A 16,041-nucleotide genomic window follows, 5' to 3' on the forward strand; every position below is an offset into this window, starting at 1 on the left:
TCCCTGGGACGAAACACTCTTGATCATGGTGCAATATTTTAACATGTTTTTTATGCAATTTGCCAGTATTTTATTAAGAATTTTTGTTATCTTATGTTCATCAGAAATATTGGTCTGAAGCTTTCTTTCCTTGATGTGTCTTTAACTAGTTTTGGTATCAGGGTAATACTAGCTTCATAGAATAAATTTGGAAGGGTTCCCTCCTTTTCTATTTCATGGAATAATTTGAGGAGAATTGGTGTTAGTTCTTCTTTAAAGGTCTTATAGAACTCAGCTGAGAATCCACCCAGTCCTAGGCTTTTCTTGGTTGGAAGGCTTTTGATGGCATTCTCAATTTCATTACTTGAAATTGATCTGTTTAAACTTTCTATAGCCTCCTGGTTCAATTTGGGTAGGTTATAAGTCTCTAGAAATTTGTTGACGTCTTCAAGATTTTCTAATTTATTGAATAATAGATTTTCAAAATAGTTTGATTATTCTCTGTATTTCAATAGTGTCTGTGGTGATATTTCCTTTTTTATTGGTTATTCAAAACATTACAAAGATTGCAGAATCACATCGGTTACACATCCACATTTTTACATAATGCCATAATAGTAACTGTTGTATTTATTCTGCTACCTTCCCTATCTTCTACTATCCCCCCTCCCCTCCCCTCCCCTCCCATCTTCTCTCTCTACCCCATCTACTGTAATTCATTTCTCTCCTTATTTTTTCCCATTTCCTTTTTTTGTCACCAATTTTAATAATTTGAGTTCTTTCCCTCTTTCCTTTGGTTAGCTTGGCTAAAGGTTTATAGATTTTGTTTATTTTTTCAAAGAACCAACTTTTGTTTCATTGATTTTTGAATTTTTAAAATTTCTACTTCATTGATTTCAGTTCTCCACTAAGTTTATACTGACTCTCTCATCTTGATCAAAGCATCTTATTGACTTGACTATTCACTGATATTGTAAGAAAGAGGACCTTAAACTTAGGATGACCTTACAATTTATTGCAACTGGGATACTATTTTAGAGTAGAAGGAGGCACTATTAACAATTAAACCAGGACAAATGTATAATCCAGTTAGTACGGAAGTCACTCAGTGAAATGGGCAAAGAGGTATATAAAATCACCATAGATATTGGTTTATACCCAAAAGACTTAAAATTAATGTTTACAGTGATGCAGCCACATCAATGTTTGTAGTAGCTCCATTCACAATAGCTAAACTATGGAACAAAAGTAGGTGTCCTTCAATAAATGAATGGATGAAGAAAATATGGTATGTATACACAATGGAGTATTACTCAGCCTTAAAGAAGAATGAAAAGATGGTAGTTGCTGGTAAATGTATGGAGCTGGAAAATATCATGATAATCAAAATAAGCCAATCCCCCAAAAAACAAAAGCTAAATGTTTTCTCTGATATGCAGATGCTAACTCACAATAGGGGGGAGTGGGAGCTGGGGAAGAATAGAGTAACTTTAGATTAGGTAGAGGGAAGTGAAGGGAGGGGAGGGGGTTTAGGGGTAAGAAGGATAGTAGAATGAATCAGACATTATTATCCTATATACATATATATAACTATACGACCAATGTGATTCTATATCATGTACAACAAGAAGAATGAGAAATTATACTTCATTATATATGATGTAGCAAAGTGCGTTCTACTGTTATGTGTAACCAATTAAAATAAATTTTAAAAATTAAAAAAATCACCATAGACTCACAAAAGTTATTATAAAAATGTTTCTATCCAATTTTGTCTTAGGTTTGCCCTGCTTTAGTCTTAAATCTCTTGAGAAGTATTTAGTGAATATTAAGTACTTACTATATCTCAGGTGCTGAGGTATTATCAGTGAACTGGAGAAGTGGGGAGATATAGTAAAGAATAGTCCCATGAATCCTTATTAATTATGGTGACTGTTACAAAGCATATATATAAGAGGCTTGAGAGTATATAAAGGGCATCTGACCTAGTTTAGGTATATTAAGCTTAAATTAAAAGTATGAAAAGATGATAACACTAATATTATCATTCACATGTATATAAAGGTATAGAGGCTCCAAAAGGTGCAATGGGATCACATTTCTGTCTCTATCAGATTCAATTCCAGTTCTAGATCCCCCTGTGTAGATTGGTTGAAAGTTGACTATAATTCCTGAGGTGTAATGGTTCAGATTTCCCACTAAGACTATATGCCACTGTTTGGCTTCACAGCTCTATTGGTCCTCATGCCCATGTGGCACCCCTTATGTTGCTAGTATGCACACTCCAGCTTGGCTCTGGTAGAGGAGGAAGACAACTCCTGTTTCCCTATAAGTCCCATTAAGAAGCCCTTCACTAGGTGTGGAATATTTTCAGATACCACATAGCCACTTCTCTCAGAGGTTCTATTCAGGTTCCTTTTTGGCCTCTGCTGTATTTAATATGCTTATTTACAGTTAAAGTATTTAAAAATAATTATCCTGATCAATCTGAAGTATAAGGGAAATCATATCAATTTAAAAAACTGCTATATGATTCTACTTATATCAGGTACCTAGAGTAGTCAAATTCATAGAAACAGAAAGTAGAATATTGGTTACTGTGGCTGGAAAGGGGAGGAGAATGGGGAGTTATTGTATAATGGGTATGGTTTCAGTCTTGGAAGATGAACAGTTTTGTATATGGATGGTGGTCACAGTGGTGATGGTTGCACAACAATGTGAGTGTACTTAATGCCACTGAATTATACACTTTAAAATGGTTACAGTGGTAAATTTTATGTCACATGCATTTTACCACCATGTAAATGAATTAATGGATATTTTAACTTTTAAAAATCAGAAGTTTTTTCACTTTTAGAAACTATATAAAATGCTAGCATGTCCTCATTTTTCCATTTTCAGCATGAATTTTTTAAAAAAATACTTTCCACATATAGATGTTACCCATTTAGTTTTTTATTATGCATGCAATCATAGATTTTCTCAAAATTTGTACTAATCTTTTCAGAATTAAAGTCACCACTAAAATTCAAATCAATTCAAAATGATAAATGAAAAGAGGTATACATATTCTATTATAAACCTCTGAGATAAGATTCATGCAAATATTACTTCTTACTTTGCTTCTCTCTAGGCGGTGGAGTAAATTCAAATCTGTGGACTCTGATATCCCGCCATGTATCACCAGAATTTCATTGTCAATAATTGTACCAATTGGGAGCAAGGTATAGACTTCTTCCAAGATTTGCAAGATTTTTTTTCCATGCAGCTGTAAGTAAGAGCTTGAGTAAGTTTTATTTTTCTGATAGGTCCAGATTATTGAACAGTCCCAATGCATGGACAAAAAGCAAATTTTCATACCACACCAAGGAAGTCACCCCAGAGTCACTAACCAACTACCATTTATTAATCATGGTTTTTATTCTGTATTTTTGATACTTTGACATCTTGGGGAGTGCCAATCCTACAGAAGAGTCTGCCCCTCTTCAGGGCTAACTAATTACTAGAAACAATAAATGATTCACCTTTCACATGAAAACCAACTAATCCAGAGCCCACATCTTCAATAACATCTTTCATTAGGCTCTCACACTTAAGGCCAATATTTCTCTACTCACCCAGGGCCAGGTACCAGACAACTAGGGATAACTCATGCTCCAGAGCAAGCTGACATTATTCAAACTAGTCAATCTTAAATCTGATTACACTGAGACCCTTTGTCAGTTCCTTCCCATGAAAACCACAATAAAGTTTCTTGTCCATGTTACCCTGGCTCCCTCTGCCTTCTGATGGACTCTGGTACTTCCCCACATGGTCCACCCAGTGTGGTATGTAGTGCCTCCTATTTCTAGGGAACTGTGAATAAAAACCTTTTCTTTCATAACAGTCATTTCTGAGTCTGCCTATTTTACCATACCTGAGTTAAAAAAAAAATCCCCAAGTGGGTACCTTTAAAGAAATGGACTGTTTGTATCTACACTGAAACCAACACAAAAGTCACAATGAAAAAGTGTGGTTTAGTCCAAGTGGAGTGGGGGGGAGGACTCTGAGTGGTGAGAGCTTCTTGCTGTTCCTCTATTTTATTGGCATGAATTCTGACTAACTGGCCCATCACCTTTCCTAAAGCAACAATCTGTTCTTTATTGACTGTTTTTAATGTCTATGCATAAACAACAAAGAGAATGCAAAAAAAATTAAAAAGTTTTGAGTCTTACCTTGTATTTAAACAAGATTTCTCTTGTGAAGCCATACCTTAAAAAGGGGGGAGCAGTTAAACAATTAATTGTTGATAATTCCTATTTACATGAATCATACAAAAAAGGGAGTCCTTGATATCTCACTATCCCCAGTACTAGGAACTCAAGAAATTAGGTTTCAGTTGAACTGTTACTTTAGTCTTTGATAGGCATGATAGGAAAGAACAAAAGCAATGAATGACATGTTCCCACCCTCAAGGAGATTATACCATATTGGGAAAAGAAAATACATTTTCATGAACTAACTTTAAGACAACTTAGAAAATAGGTATGAGCTGTGTAAAGATTGCAAGTCTTTTGAAAGTTTACTGCAGCAGCTGAGGAAGCTGTGTGGGAGAAGGTTTTTCATTTAGATAGGATTTCTCAGACATCCTATATCTTACAGTAAATGATCAGAAAAAAGAAAAGATTGAACAAAAATGAACAAAAGCCCAGATGATAACAAGTTGGCTCTTTATGCTTTCTCTGATATAGGTCACGTAATGAATGGTATTCAGGGTCTTAACAGAAAGTATCGGGAACATTAATGCCTGACTAGCAGTAGCTAAGAGAGATTTAATAATGGAAAATTTTTCAATTACTTTTCCTTGCTTTAGGATAACAGTATGTACACTTAATATCCAACAAGGTAAAGTAGAAAGAGCACACTTACCCTAAGTTTCCATGCAAATCATGTCACGCCAGGCTTCTACAATAATGGAGACAAATTCCTCCCAAAGCTCACCAAAGGTGTGCATGTTGTTAAACCAATATACACTTTGTAGTCCTTACATTTCTCATCCTCTCTGAAACACTAAATACATTGACTATACCATCCTTCTGGAAAACTCCACTTAGATTTTGTGACAGAAAACTCTTGGTTTTCCTCCTACTTTTCTGGCTATTCTGAATCTCCCTTGCAAGTTCTTCTCCTCCACATAGTCTTAAATCCTTCAGATTCTGTCCCCAATCCTCTCCTACCTTCACTTTCTGCCTTAACAATCACATCCCTGTCCATTCAGGGTTTCAGTTAATACCTATTGTCAATATCACAGAGTCATACTCCAGGCTACACTTAATTTCTGATGTCTGCACATAAAATCAACTGTCTACTCATCAGCATCTCGGATCAATTTACCCCAAACTGAACTTATCATTCTCCTTCTGAATGATTCCAGACTATACCCCCAAACTCCAGCCAGGAATCTGGAAATATCCTTGATTTCTTCCTCTTTCAAGTCCCCCATATCAAGTTATTGATCCTTAAGTCTTCATTGCCTAAAGTCCTCTTGAATCTATTTCTTTGCATCTCTATTACCACCACCCTAGTCTAAGTAAGAATCTATCATCTATCTCAACTACTTCCTAATTGACTTCACTGTATCCACTCTTTGCTGTTGCCCTTCTCAGTATCATTTTTCCCCCAGTACTGGGCAGTGAACCCAGGGTCTCACACATGCTACGTAAGCACTCTACCACTGACCTACTTCCACAGCACTCTTCCTGTTAACTTTTTAAAATACAAATTTTATTATATCTTTCAATGACATTCATTTGTCCTTAGAAAATAGTGCAAATTCCTTTGTATCATCCAACCATTTCTTACATCTCCAACTCTATTAAGCACCATCCTATCCCTCATTCTATATTTCTGCCTTCCTGAACTTTCAAGTCTAAAAAGTCTTGTCTTAAACTCTGCATAAGTTATTCCTTCACTGTGAAACACTGTTCCCATCCCACCCAACATTCCTTTCTCTCAATTGCTCAATTCATCCTTCAAGTCTCAGGCTAGTATTTCCATAGGACAATTTTCCATCACCCTTCAGACAAAGTTGGATCCCTCTTTATCAACTTATTACACTTGAAAACCCTGCTCAATGTGTTTTTCCTGCTAGATATGAGCAAGGGCTATGTCTCTTTCATTAACTATTATAGGCACTAGATGAATACAATTGGCTAACTGAATAAATGAAAGGATAAATGGCATGCCCAAATAAAAGTATTGCACTATTTTATATGGGTTTCTGATAATAGTCCTGGGATTCTTTTTTTCTTCATAGTCATAGCATTTGCTTTCTTATACTTTTTTTTTTTTTTTTGGCAGGATGGGGGTGGGGTACTAGGGATTGAACACAGGGGCATTCAACCACTGAGCCACATCCCCAGCCCTATTTTGTATTTTTTATTTAGAGACAGGGTCTCACTGAGTTGCTTAGCGCCTTGCTTTTGCTGAGTCTGGCTTTGAACTCACAATCCTCCTGTCTCAGCCTCCAGAAGCCACTGAGATTACAGGCATGCACCACCATGCCCCGCATTTTCTTATACTTTGAGAAATTGAAACTCTACTCCAACCAGGTGTCAAAACTACCCCAAAGACAAAACTAATCTGTTGTTGAGCTTTGATTAAGGTATTCAAAAGCCCAAGCCCAAAGGCATGAGACATGCCATACCTTCTATTGTCCTAGAACAAACTGATTTTTTTTTTCATAAAATGAGAGATGAAAAGAAAAAGGAAGAAAGGGAAAGGGAACATTTGTCACCTCCTGTACCTTTCAGCAAAAATTCTTAAACCATTTAACCAGTCTTTATTCCTGAGTCAGAGAGCTGAACTACTATATTATACCTGTTCTCAAAAAAAAAAAAAGTTTATTACTAAGCATTAAAAGAGAATAAAATTATGGCATTTGCAGGTAAATGGATGGAGTTGGAGAATATCATGCTAAGCAAAGTAAGCCAATCCTCCCCCAAACAAAAACAAAGGCCAAATGTTCTCTCTGATAAGTGGATGCTGGTCCATAACAGGGGTGGGGGCAGGGGTTGGAAGGGAGTGGGGGGCAGAATGTGAAAAATGGAGGAACTTTCATTGGGCAAAGGGAAAGAAGAGGAGGGAGGGTGCATGGGAGCAGGAAACATGGTGGAATGAGATGGACATCATTACCCTAGGTACATGCATGACTGCACATATGGTGTGATACTACATCATGTACAGCCAGAGAAATGAAAAGTTGTGCTATAATTATATACAATGAATTAAAATGCATTCTTCTGTCATACATACCTAATTAAAATTAATAAATTAATAAAAATGTTTATGAACAACTATGCCAGAAGTAATTACTATGTCATAAAAATACACATATTAATACAAAACATAGTGCTAGTTTCTGAGGCAATACTTGAGACAAGCCAAAAGAGTAACAATAGAACAATTCCATCTAAGTCTGCATATAAAACATATCATGCCTCCAGATTGGCCTAATACACCTATCTAACATGTAATTTGGCCTATGAAGGGTGGGCATGGGAGCAAGAGAAAGAACATGATAAAAGAGAGAAGGAAGAATAGGACTGGAAAAAAAGATAAGAAGGGGGCTTTAGAGCAACTGACCCTTAGTTGAAGACTGAGGGTGTTAAATAGGGCTCAGAATTGAGGTCTTCCTTGAGATTCCCCTCATCTCTCCTTCTCTACCCTGGCCTCTAATTCTCTACTGGATACTAAACATGGCAGTATTTTCCAGAGTGGGAAATAAAAGAGGAAATCTAAAGGCTGAGGTTACCTCATATTCATCATAAAATCCTCATGATTCCCTCTGTTCAAGTGCAGGTCATTGGGGTAGACAAGAAAACTCACAAGCAGGATCATGAGGACCTCTACGGAGTTACTGCCTCGATCTACAAAATCACCATTAAAAACATATGGGTTGTTCCCCGATGGGAGACCATTCTGTGGAAGGAAGAGAGGAGGGAAAACAAGCAGTTAAACTAATGTTGTTGTTTTAAAGTAAGGCCTTGTGTGTAACGTCCCTTTATATGGAGAAAAGAGGCCGAGTCAGTTCTTTCATTGGAAAAAATTCTGCTTACCCACTTGAGCCAGTTTCCCTCTTCCAGGGCAGGAATCTCCTGTAAGGGACCTGAAAATGAAGCTTGAGACAGGAAGATTCCAGGGAGTAAAAGGCAGGGGAATGCTCATTCTACCAACCACCTACTATGAGTTTCCTCTAAAAAAGAGCTGATAATTATCCATCAACAATTGTTACTGTCATCTCTTCTTTCTCCTCTAAAAAGAGGGAAATTTCTATCCAGTGTAGAACACTGAACTAACAGCCAGAAATCTTTCATTCTAAGGAGCTCTACAGCTAAATTCTTTAGGCTACTATATCCTCGATTTGCAAAAGAAAGATGATACTATATTCCGCCCTAGAACACTTGTGAGAATGGATATAAAGTTACCCAGGCAAGTGGTATGACTGTGAGCAGGGCTAGTGTACTACTAAGCACACCTAGTGTCTATAGCAAGCATGCTATTCTGGCTGGTTGCTGACAGGGCCATATTAGTCATTAATATCATTCCTAAGTATGAGATACATTTTTTTCTCCAGTACCAGGGATTGAACTAGGGGTATTTTACCACTAAGCTATATCCCAATCTCTTCTTATTTTTTATTTTGAGACAGGATCTGGCTAAGTTGCTGAAGCTGACTTTGAATTTATGATTCCCTTACCTCAGTCTCCCAAGTAACTGGGATTACAGGCATGTGCCACAGCACCAGGTGAGATAATATTTTTAAAGACAATAATAGTATGAAAAGCAGCTGAGATTAGGACACAGGAATAATTTATAAGAGCTATTAATTAATTTACTTCTACACTACAAAACTAAGACAAAACAAAGGTATGTAACATGGTTACATTTTCTCGGTGTCAGACCTGATAATGAAATGTCTGAGTGCACTGCTACTTCACAGTAAGATAAGTTCAAATGTTTAAAAAATGTATTATGAAGAGAAAAATTTAGGTACCCATACATCAAAATGCATGATTTCCTTCAAAAAAATCAACCTTCAGGAAATAATAGACATTCTTAATCTTTTTCAAACTATTTTCAAATTCTTCTTTTGTTAGATTTCAAACTGCATAAGAAAGTTTTATTACTTTGTACTTAACATCCTACTTTTTATATACATTTTAGAAGGTTCATATAATAAAGTAATTGAAAAACTATTATACAGGTTATAACACATAACTTAGGGATTTCAGAAATCATTTATTCAACGTAACATGTTCTGAAGGTAAGTGGAAACAAGCAGTGGCATGGTGTAATAAGACTAATACTCTAGTCCAGCTCCACTTGTTATACCCAGATATCCTTGGGCATGTTATTTTATCTTTTATTAATCTTTAAAGTGGTAATGATTACAGGGCTGGGGTTATGGCTCAGCCATAGAGCGCTTACCTACCACATGCAGGGCGCTGGGTTTGATCCTCAGCACCACATAAAAATAAAATAAAGGTATTGTGTCCAACTACAACTAAAACAATTTTTTTAAAAAAAATGGTAATGATTACTTCCATACTTACCATGCAGAGCTATTTTAGAATTCAATGAGATTATATGTATAAAAACTAGAAAGCACTATACAAATTAAGAGATTCATTTTATTGTGACATCCATGCTATTTCTAATTTTAAGATTTCATAATTTTACCTTTCCTTAATATATTAATTCACACAACCTTATTCATATGGGGCTTAGATAGTGTAACCAACTGCAAAAATTTAGACTACTGCTCATCAAAACTTAAAGAAAAGGAGAAGGACTCTGACACTATTCCTTCCCCCAGGCTTCAGCTAGTTGGGATGAGTAGCTGGAAATGTTAGGAGGGGTAATAGAGGCTACAGACTATTGTGACATCCAGGTTCTGAAGGGGGCTAAACAAGCAGCAGCAAAAAACCCTGGGGTGAGAACAGAGGACGACTATGGCTGAGGGGACCCATGGACAATTCCATCTAAGTCTAAGAGGTGACTCTGCTCAGAGTATGTGGGTAGTCCTAGTTGGGTGGGTTAGAATGTTAGATCTTACTTTTCACATGCCAAAAGCTAAAAGGTCATGAATGCTTGCATTTAGGAGCACCTAGAAACATAGAGACTTCCTTTTCACATTCTTCATGAAGGAATAGGAACTGTTATGCCTCCAACTCTGGAGAGGCTTGAGCTACCTTAAGCAGAAAATAGAAAACAGAAATAAGCTAGTACTTAAGAGAATCCAGCAACCAGAGATGTGTTAAAGTAGATAACCCCTAATGTAACAGGACTGCTGGAGGAGACAGAGAACAGCTTTGTTTTTTAAATGATGAGAGGAATGTATAAGAACAAAAAATTTAAAATTCTTGGCATTAAAAATATGCTATTCAAATTTAAAATAGCAGTGGATTAGCAGAAAGAATGGTTGTAAATTACATTATTGAACTGAAAGAGTAAACAGGTGAAAAATCTCTCACACTGAACAAAAAGCAAATAATAGAACTCATAAAGAATAAATACTTGAGACTAGAGTTTCAGAGCCAAGAGACCTAATGTGCCAATAATAAGCATTCTAGAATCAAGGAGAAAAAAAAAGAAGTTGGAAAAGAAATAATAATTATAAAAATAAAAGAATTTTTTCAACAGTTAAAAGAAGATTTCAGTTTGAAGTCTGAAAGAACTCATGACTCCTGTGCATAATTAATGGGAAAGAAAAATCCTATTCCCTGGTAACAGCCTCATAAGAAGCCAGAAAGAACAAGTTACAAAGGGAAAAGAATCATCCTGGCATCAGACTTAGCATCTGCAGTAGTGGGAGGTAAGAGATGGTAGAAGAAAACCTATAAATCAAAGAGAGAAAAGGACTATAAACCAAGAATCTATACTGACCAAGAAGACATCATTAACATCTCAGAGTGATAGAAAAATACTTGCAGATGTATAAGGGATCACAAACCACCAACAACATAAATGTTCTTCAGGGTGAAAGAAAGACATACGAATATGTAATGATCTAATACACAAAAACAATGAACATGTATTGATTGCTTGTAACACACCAGGCAGAGTTTTAGGTGCTACGAACATAGAAGTAAACAATATAAAGTTCTTTTATTCAAGGAGCTTGTATTCAGTGAAGAAAGTACCCATATGACCCATAGAGGAAAACACTCAAGAAAATTAAATAACAGTAGTAAAAATTAAAATGTCCTCAAGCTAGGAAAAGACCAAGATGAAAGAATATAGATGTGAACAATGAACCTTGAAATATATAATTACATATTAAATCAATATGATATTATTGAACTTGCATTTAAATACTAGGAAAATATTCTATCAGTAGAAAATTGTCTAAAATTATAAATAAATTATTCAGACTAGATAGATAAAATTAATAATGGTTAAGACCTAGAAATATGGCATAAGCAAAAGCTAGGATTTGCAGGGGACATCAAGGGAGCAAAGTAAAATGGTCTACAAATATTGTCTATCTGAGGGATATGGAAAGATAAAGATATGGAAAATAAAGATTTATCTTACAGGAAGTAAGAGGATTATAGTAGAAGAATACATTTAAAGCTATTTGAAAAATATATTACCAAAATATAAAAAAGGAAATGAAAAGGGCAAAACAAGTTAAATAAATAGTAAAGTAGAATAGAAGGAAAGTTTTCAAATATACCCACTGTTATACTAAATGTAAATAGGTTAAATTCTCATTAAAATGCCAAGATTACCAGAAAATTTAGGTATAGCTTACTCATGAGAAATACACATGAAGAAAGTAGATTAAGAGGAGGTAGAAAACAACGTAAATGCAATAAAGAGAAAAAAGTGGAAATATTAATACTCAACAAAGTGGATTATAAGATTAAAATGTTAAATAGTGTCACAAAGAAATATTATATCATAATAAAAGGTACTTTATAGGGGCTGGGGATGTGGTAGCCTGGCATGCGTGCGGCCGGGTTCAATCCTCAGTACCACATACAAACAAAGATGCTGTGTCGGCGGAAAAAATTAAAATATAAATATATATATATATATTTTTTTTTTTAAGTACTTTATAAAGAAGTTACAGTTCATGAGCTTGTAGTCACTATACAAAAGAACAAGCTTTTGCTTGTTCACTATGTCTGAATTATCCAAATGTCAGGGCTACGGATGTAGCTCAATGGTAGAGCACTGCCTAGCATGTGTGAGGCACCAGGTGTGATCTCCATTACAAAAAATGTGGGGGAAAGGTTAAAATAATGGGCAGAAATTCTATAACATTTCCTTTAAAAGGTAAAGCCTCATTTGCTTCCCCTTGAGTGTAGGCCAGACTTAGTGACCTGCTTCTAAAGAATAGGAAAAAAAAGTAATGATATGCAACTAGGGAGATTTAGTCATAAAAGACATTGTAGCTTCCTGCCTATTCTTTCTCCTGGATCACTCACTCTAGGGAAAAACAGTTGCTATGTCATGAGAATATTCAGAAAACCTTGTGGCGAGGCCATGAGTTCAGCAAGGAACTGAAATGTTTTGCCTACAGCTATGTGACTTAGCCACCATGGAAATGGTTCCAGCCAATCCTTCAGGTGTTTGTAGCCCTGACCAATAGTCTGTCTCCCCATGAAGAAACCCTGAGCCAGAATGACATAGCTAAACTGCACACAAATTTCTGATGCACAGAAATTATGAGAGATTATATTTGGTAGCTTTAAGGCACTAAGTATTGGGGTGGCTTGTTACAAAGCAATATATAATACACATAGTAGATACAAGTGAAAAAATATGCAAAATTGAATATACAATCAATAAACATGTTTTAATAACTATATAAAGAACTTTATATATAAAAAATACAATTAATTTTTCTTATGTCCATAAAGTCTTCATGAGAATCAACCATTAAGGCTTTAAAGAAACCATTGACAAATTCAAAATAAGAAACATTTCATAAGACATATTCTCATAATCCAGCAAAATTTGAAATAAAGTATGATTAAAAAATTCTATCTTCTTGAATGCATATCCTTGAAAATGAATAATTGTAGTCTTGATAAACATTGGATCAAAGAGAAAATTAAAAGCAAAATTACAAGTTCCATGGAAGGTCCAGTTAAAACTAAAATTAAAAATGCCATTTCATTATTATGAGAGATTGATTCATCCGAAGGAATTAGAAAAAGAATAAAATCAAGCAAATAAAAGCTAAAATTAAGGGAAAATATATAAATCCTAAGGTTGGTTTGTTTAAAATAACCAATCAAATCGACAAAAAAAGTCTGATTGAGGATTAAGTTTAAAAAAGAATAAAAAATAAGGTTAAAAATTTTTAAAAACTTAAAGATAGGGGCTGGGGTTGTGGCTCAATGGTAGAGCACTTGCCTACCATGTGCAAGGACCTGGGCACATTAAAATAAAGGTATTGTGTCCAACTACAACTAAAATATATTTTAAAAAACTTAAAAGATAGAGAAAAGTAAATATATATATAGAGAGATAGATCATTATCTATAGCATTATCTATAGCAATGTACTTTTATAATCTAGAGAAAATGATTTCCTTAAAATACAGGGGATACAGGATATAACTCTGTGGGTAGAGTGCTTCACATGTACAAGTCCCTGGGTTTGATCCCCAGCACCATACAAAAAAAAAAAAAAAATTGAAAATCACCAAAATGGATTCAAAAGAACTAGAAATAGAAAATTTGAGCAATGAAAGGCCCATGTGGTTTTATAGCAGACACTATTCTTAATTTCAAGAGCAAATAGTTTTAATGTTATTTAAACTCATGTCTTCCAACCTTGCCTGAACATTAAAATCACTTGGATGATTACAATGTACAGACAAATTTGAGCTTGAGACCTCAAAATTTAAATTATTCCAAACAATAGAAAAAGAAGATTTCTCCAATTCATTTCATGAAACCAGCATAACCTTAATTCAAAATTTGAGGAAAGCATTCAGCAGTCTAAAAGTATTACATTTGGATGGTAAACATGTTTTCCACTGTGATGACAGTTTTTTTGTATTAAAACTTTTCATCTCCAATTAAATCAAACTTTATTAGAGCTGTACTCTTTGCTGCCTCTGTCTTATTTCATTTCTACTATGAGCAAAAAATAATAGATTTATTTAGTTAAACTTCATTTTAAGCCAAAAATAGTTAATGGTCAGCTAAGCCATCCTCTTTACATAGCACATTTGACAACAAGTTTTAACCTTTTCAAAAAATTACACAACTTCAAAAGACTAAGATTTGTGATAATGAAGTTCGTTCAATAGAATGTTACAGTCTCTGAAAACGACTCTAAAAGCAGTCCTGAATGCATACTGAACTCCTTTAAGTTTTAAGCCTCTCAATACAAAGGCTTCAAAATAGACAAGGCTTATTTGGATGTATAATGTCTGTCTTGTTGGTTCAGTATTAGTCAAATTACTGTGTAAAGTCTGAGTTAGAATACATTTTAATCTTAGAATAATAAAGGAAGTGTAAAACAGACAAGACAATGAAGAACTAATGCTTCTGGTTCCTGAGATTTCTTTGGGTTTCCTTCAAAGAAGCAAACACTGATGCTATAACCCATCCTTCACTTAGTTCCACTAAACCAAATGCTGGATCATTCTGCAGATGACATATAACAAACCATCTATGGCATTAAGATTAAGTTGACAAATACAAAAACAAAACAAAACAAAACAAAAAACCCAGGGTAACTACAATTCTGAACAGCATTCAAATGTCTTGCAAGGGGTGGAAGGGTTGCAGACCACAACTAATTAACTTGAATAGACACAAAAACATTTCTCTATATTCTCACCTATTACCTACTGAAGCATTTTACAACAAATGTTTGGAAGTTATCCCAACATATTTGGACATTCTCCCAAGGGACATCAAACAATAACCTCTGGATCTCAATTCCACATTAATTTTTATTTCTTTTGCACACCCTATTTCAGAGATCTGTTCTTCTCATTGTAACATACCACTTTAATCTCAAAAGGAAAATAGTTAATCCCTGTAGCAATGTGAAGCATCTCAATGATAATTTTTTTTTTTACTGTTGATTACCTTCACAGCTAGAAAATTATGGATGTGAGGAGAAGATGATGGTGGAGAAGAGAGAAAGGAAGTAAAACAAGATAGCATGGCTTCCACTGAACAGCATCAATATGATGCCCACAGGGGTTAAGAGTTAATTAGCTTCTCTTGTCCATGTGCATCCCTTTTTCAGCTTCAGGGGGTTGCCACTCACAACATTAATTTAACAAACCAATTTGTCAATACTTGATCTAAAATTTTAATCTTTCTGTTTAATGAGGGAAAATATCTTATAATTTTAGTAGGTTGAGGCTCTGAATGAAGTACTTCAAATTGGTCACTCGAATTAAGCAAAAGTGACTGATTAGAATTAACCTTTTCAGAAAACAAAATCCAAAAATATGACCTAACTAATGATATGCAAATTACTTCACTTGATGATAAAATTATATTTGAAGTCATGTAAAGTTGACCTTTTAGCAAAGGTCTGTCATAGTTAAGAATGTAGTACCTTGGGAGGAAGAATCCTTTCCCAGCCCAGATGGAAGATGAGCTAAAAAAAAAGTCTCAGTACTAACTAAGGTGCTAAATGATACAATTTTTAAGGATAATCAAATATTAAAAAACCCCAAATCTTTTTTTAAAAAAAAAGCATCAAAAATAATCATTGGGCCAGGCCCAGTGACACATACCTGTAATCCCAGGTACTCAAGACACTAAAGCAAAAGGATCACAAGTTTGAGGCTAGCCTAGGCAATTAAGCAAGACCCTGTCTCAAAATAAAAAGGGCTGGGGGGGCTGGGGATGTGGCTCAAGCGGTAGCGCCCTCGCCTGGCATGCGTGCGGCCCGGGTTCGATCCTCAGCACCACATACCAACAAAGATGTTGTGTCCGCCGAGAACTAAAAAATAAATATTAAAAATTCTCTCTCTATATCTCTCTCTCTCCTCTCTCACTCTCTCTTTAAAAAAAAAATTTCTATTGTAAA

The 16,041-nt window shown here is 35.1% G+C and overlaps 1 protein-coding gene across 8 annotated transcripts in view; it reads right to left on the minus strand.

The window, feature by feature from the left end:
• The window catches only part of Ppef1 (protein phosphatase with EF-hand domain 1), a 127,066-nt gene that overhangs the window by 31,104 nt on the left and 79,921 nt on the right, over positions 1-16,041 (minus strand). For 6 of the 8 annotated variants that reach the window (XM_078035073.1, XM_078035071.1, XM_078035072.1 and 3 more), the window contains 3 exons: positions 7,772-7,938; positions 4,194-4,230; positions 3,098-3,247 (listed from right to left, as the gene is read on the minus strand). The exons of 1 other annotated variant lie outside the window; for it this stretch is intronic. In XM_078035073.1, the coding sequence (XP_077891199.1) occupies positions 3,098-3,247; positions 4,194-4,230; positions 7,772-7,938 (354 nt within the window). The remainder of the gene's footprint in view (positions 1-3,097; positions 3,248-4,193; positions 4,231-7,771; positions 7,939-16,041) is intronic. One more of the 8 variants, XM_078035074.1, reaches the window with a different exon arrangement.

This window comes from Ictidomys tridecemlineatus, chromosome X (genome assembly GCF_052094955.1).
Source record: "Ictidomys tridecemlineatus isolate mIctTri1 chromosome X, mIctTri1.hap1, whole genome shotgun sequence".
NCBI classification, from domain to species: Eukaryota; Metazoa; Chordata; class Mammalia; order Rodentia; family Sciuridae; genus Ictidomys; species Ictidomys tridecemlineatus.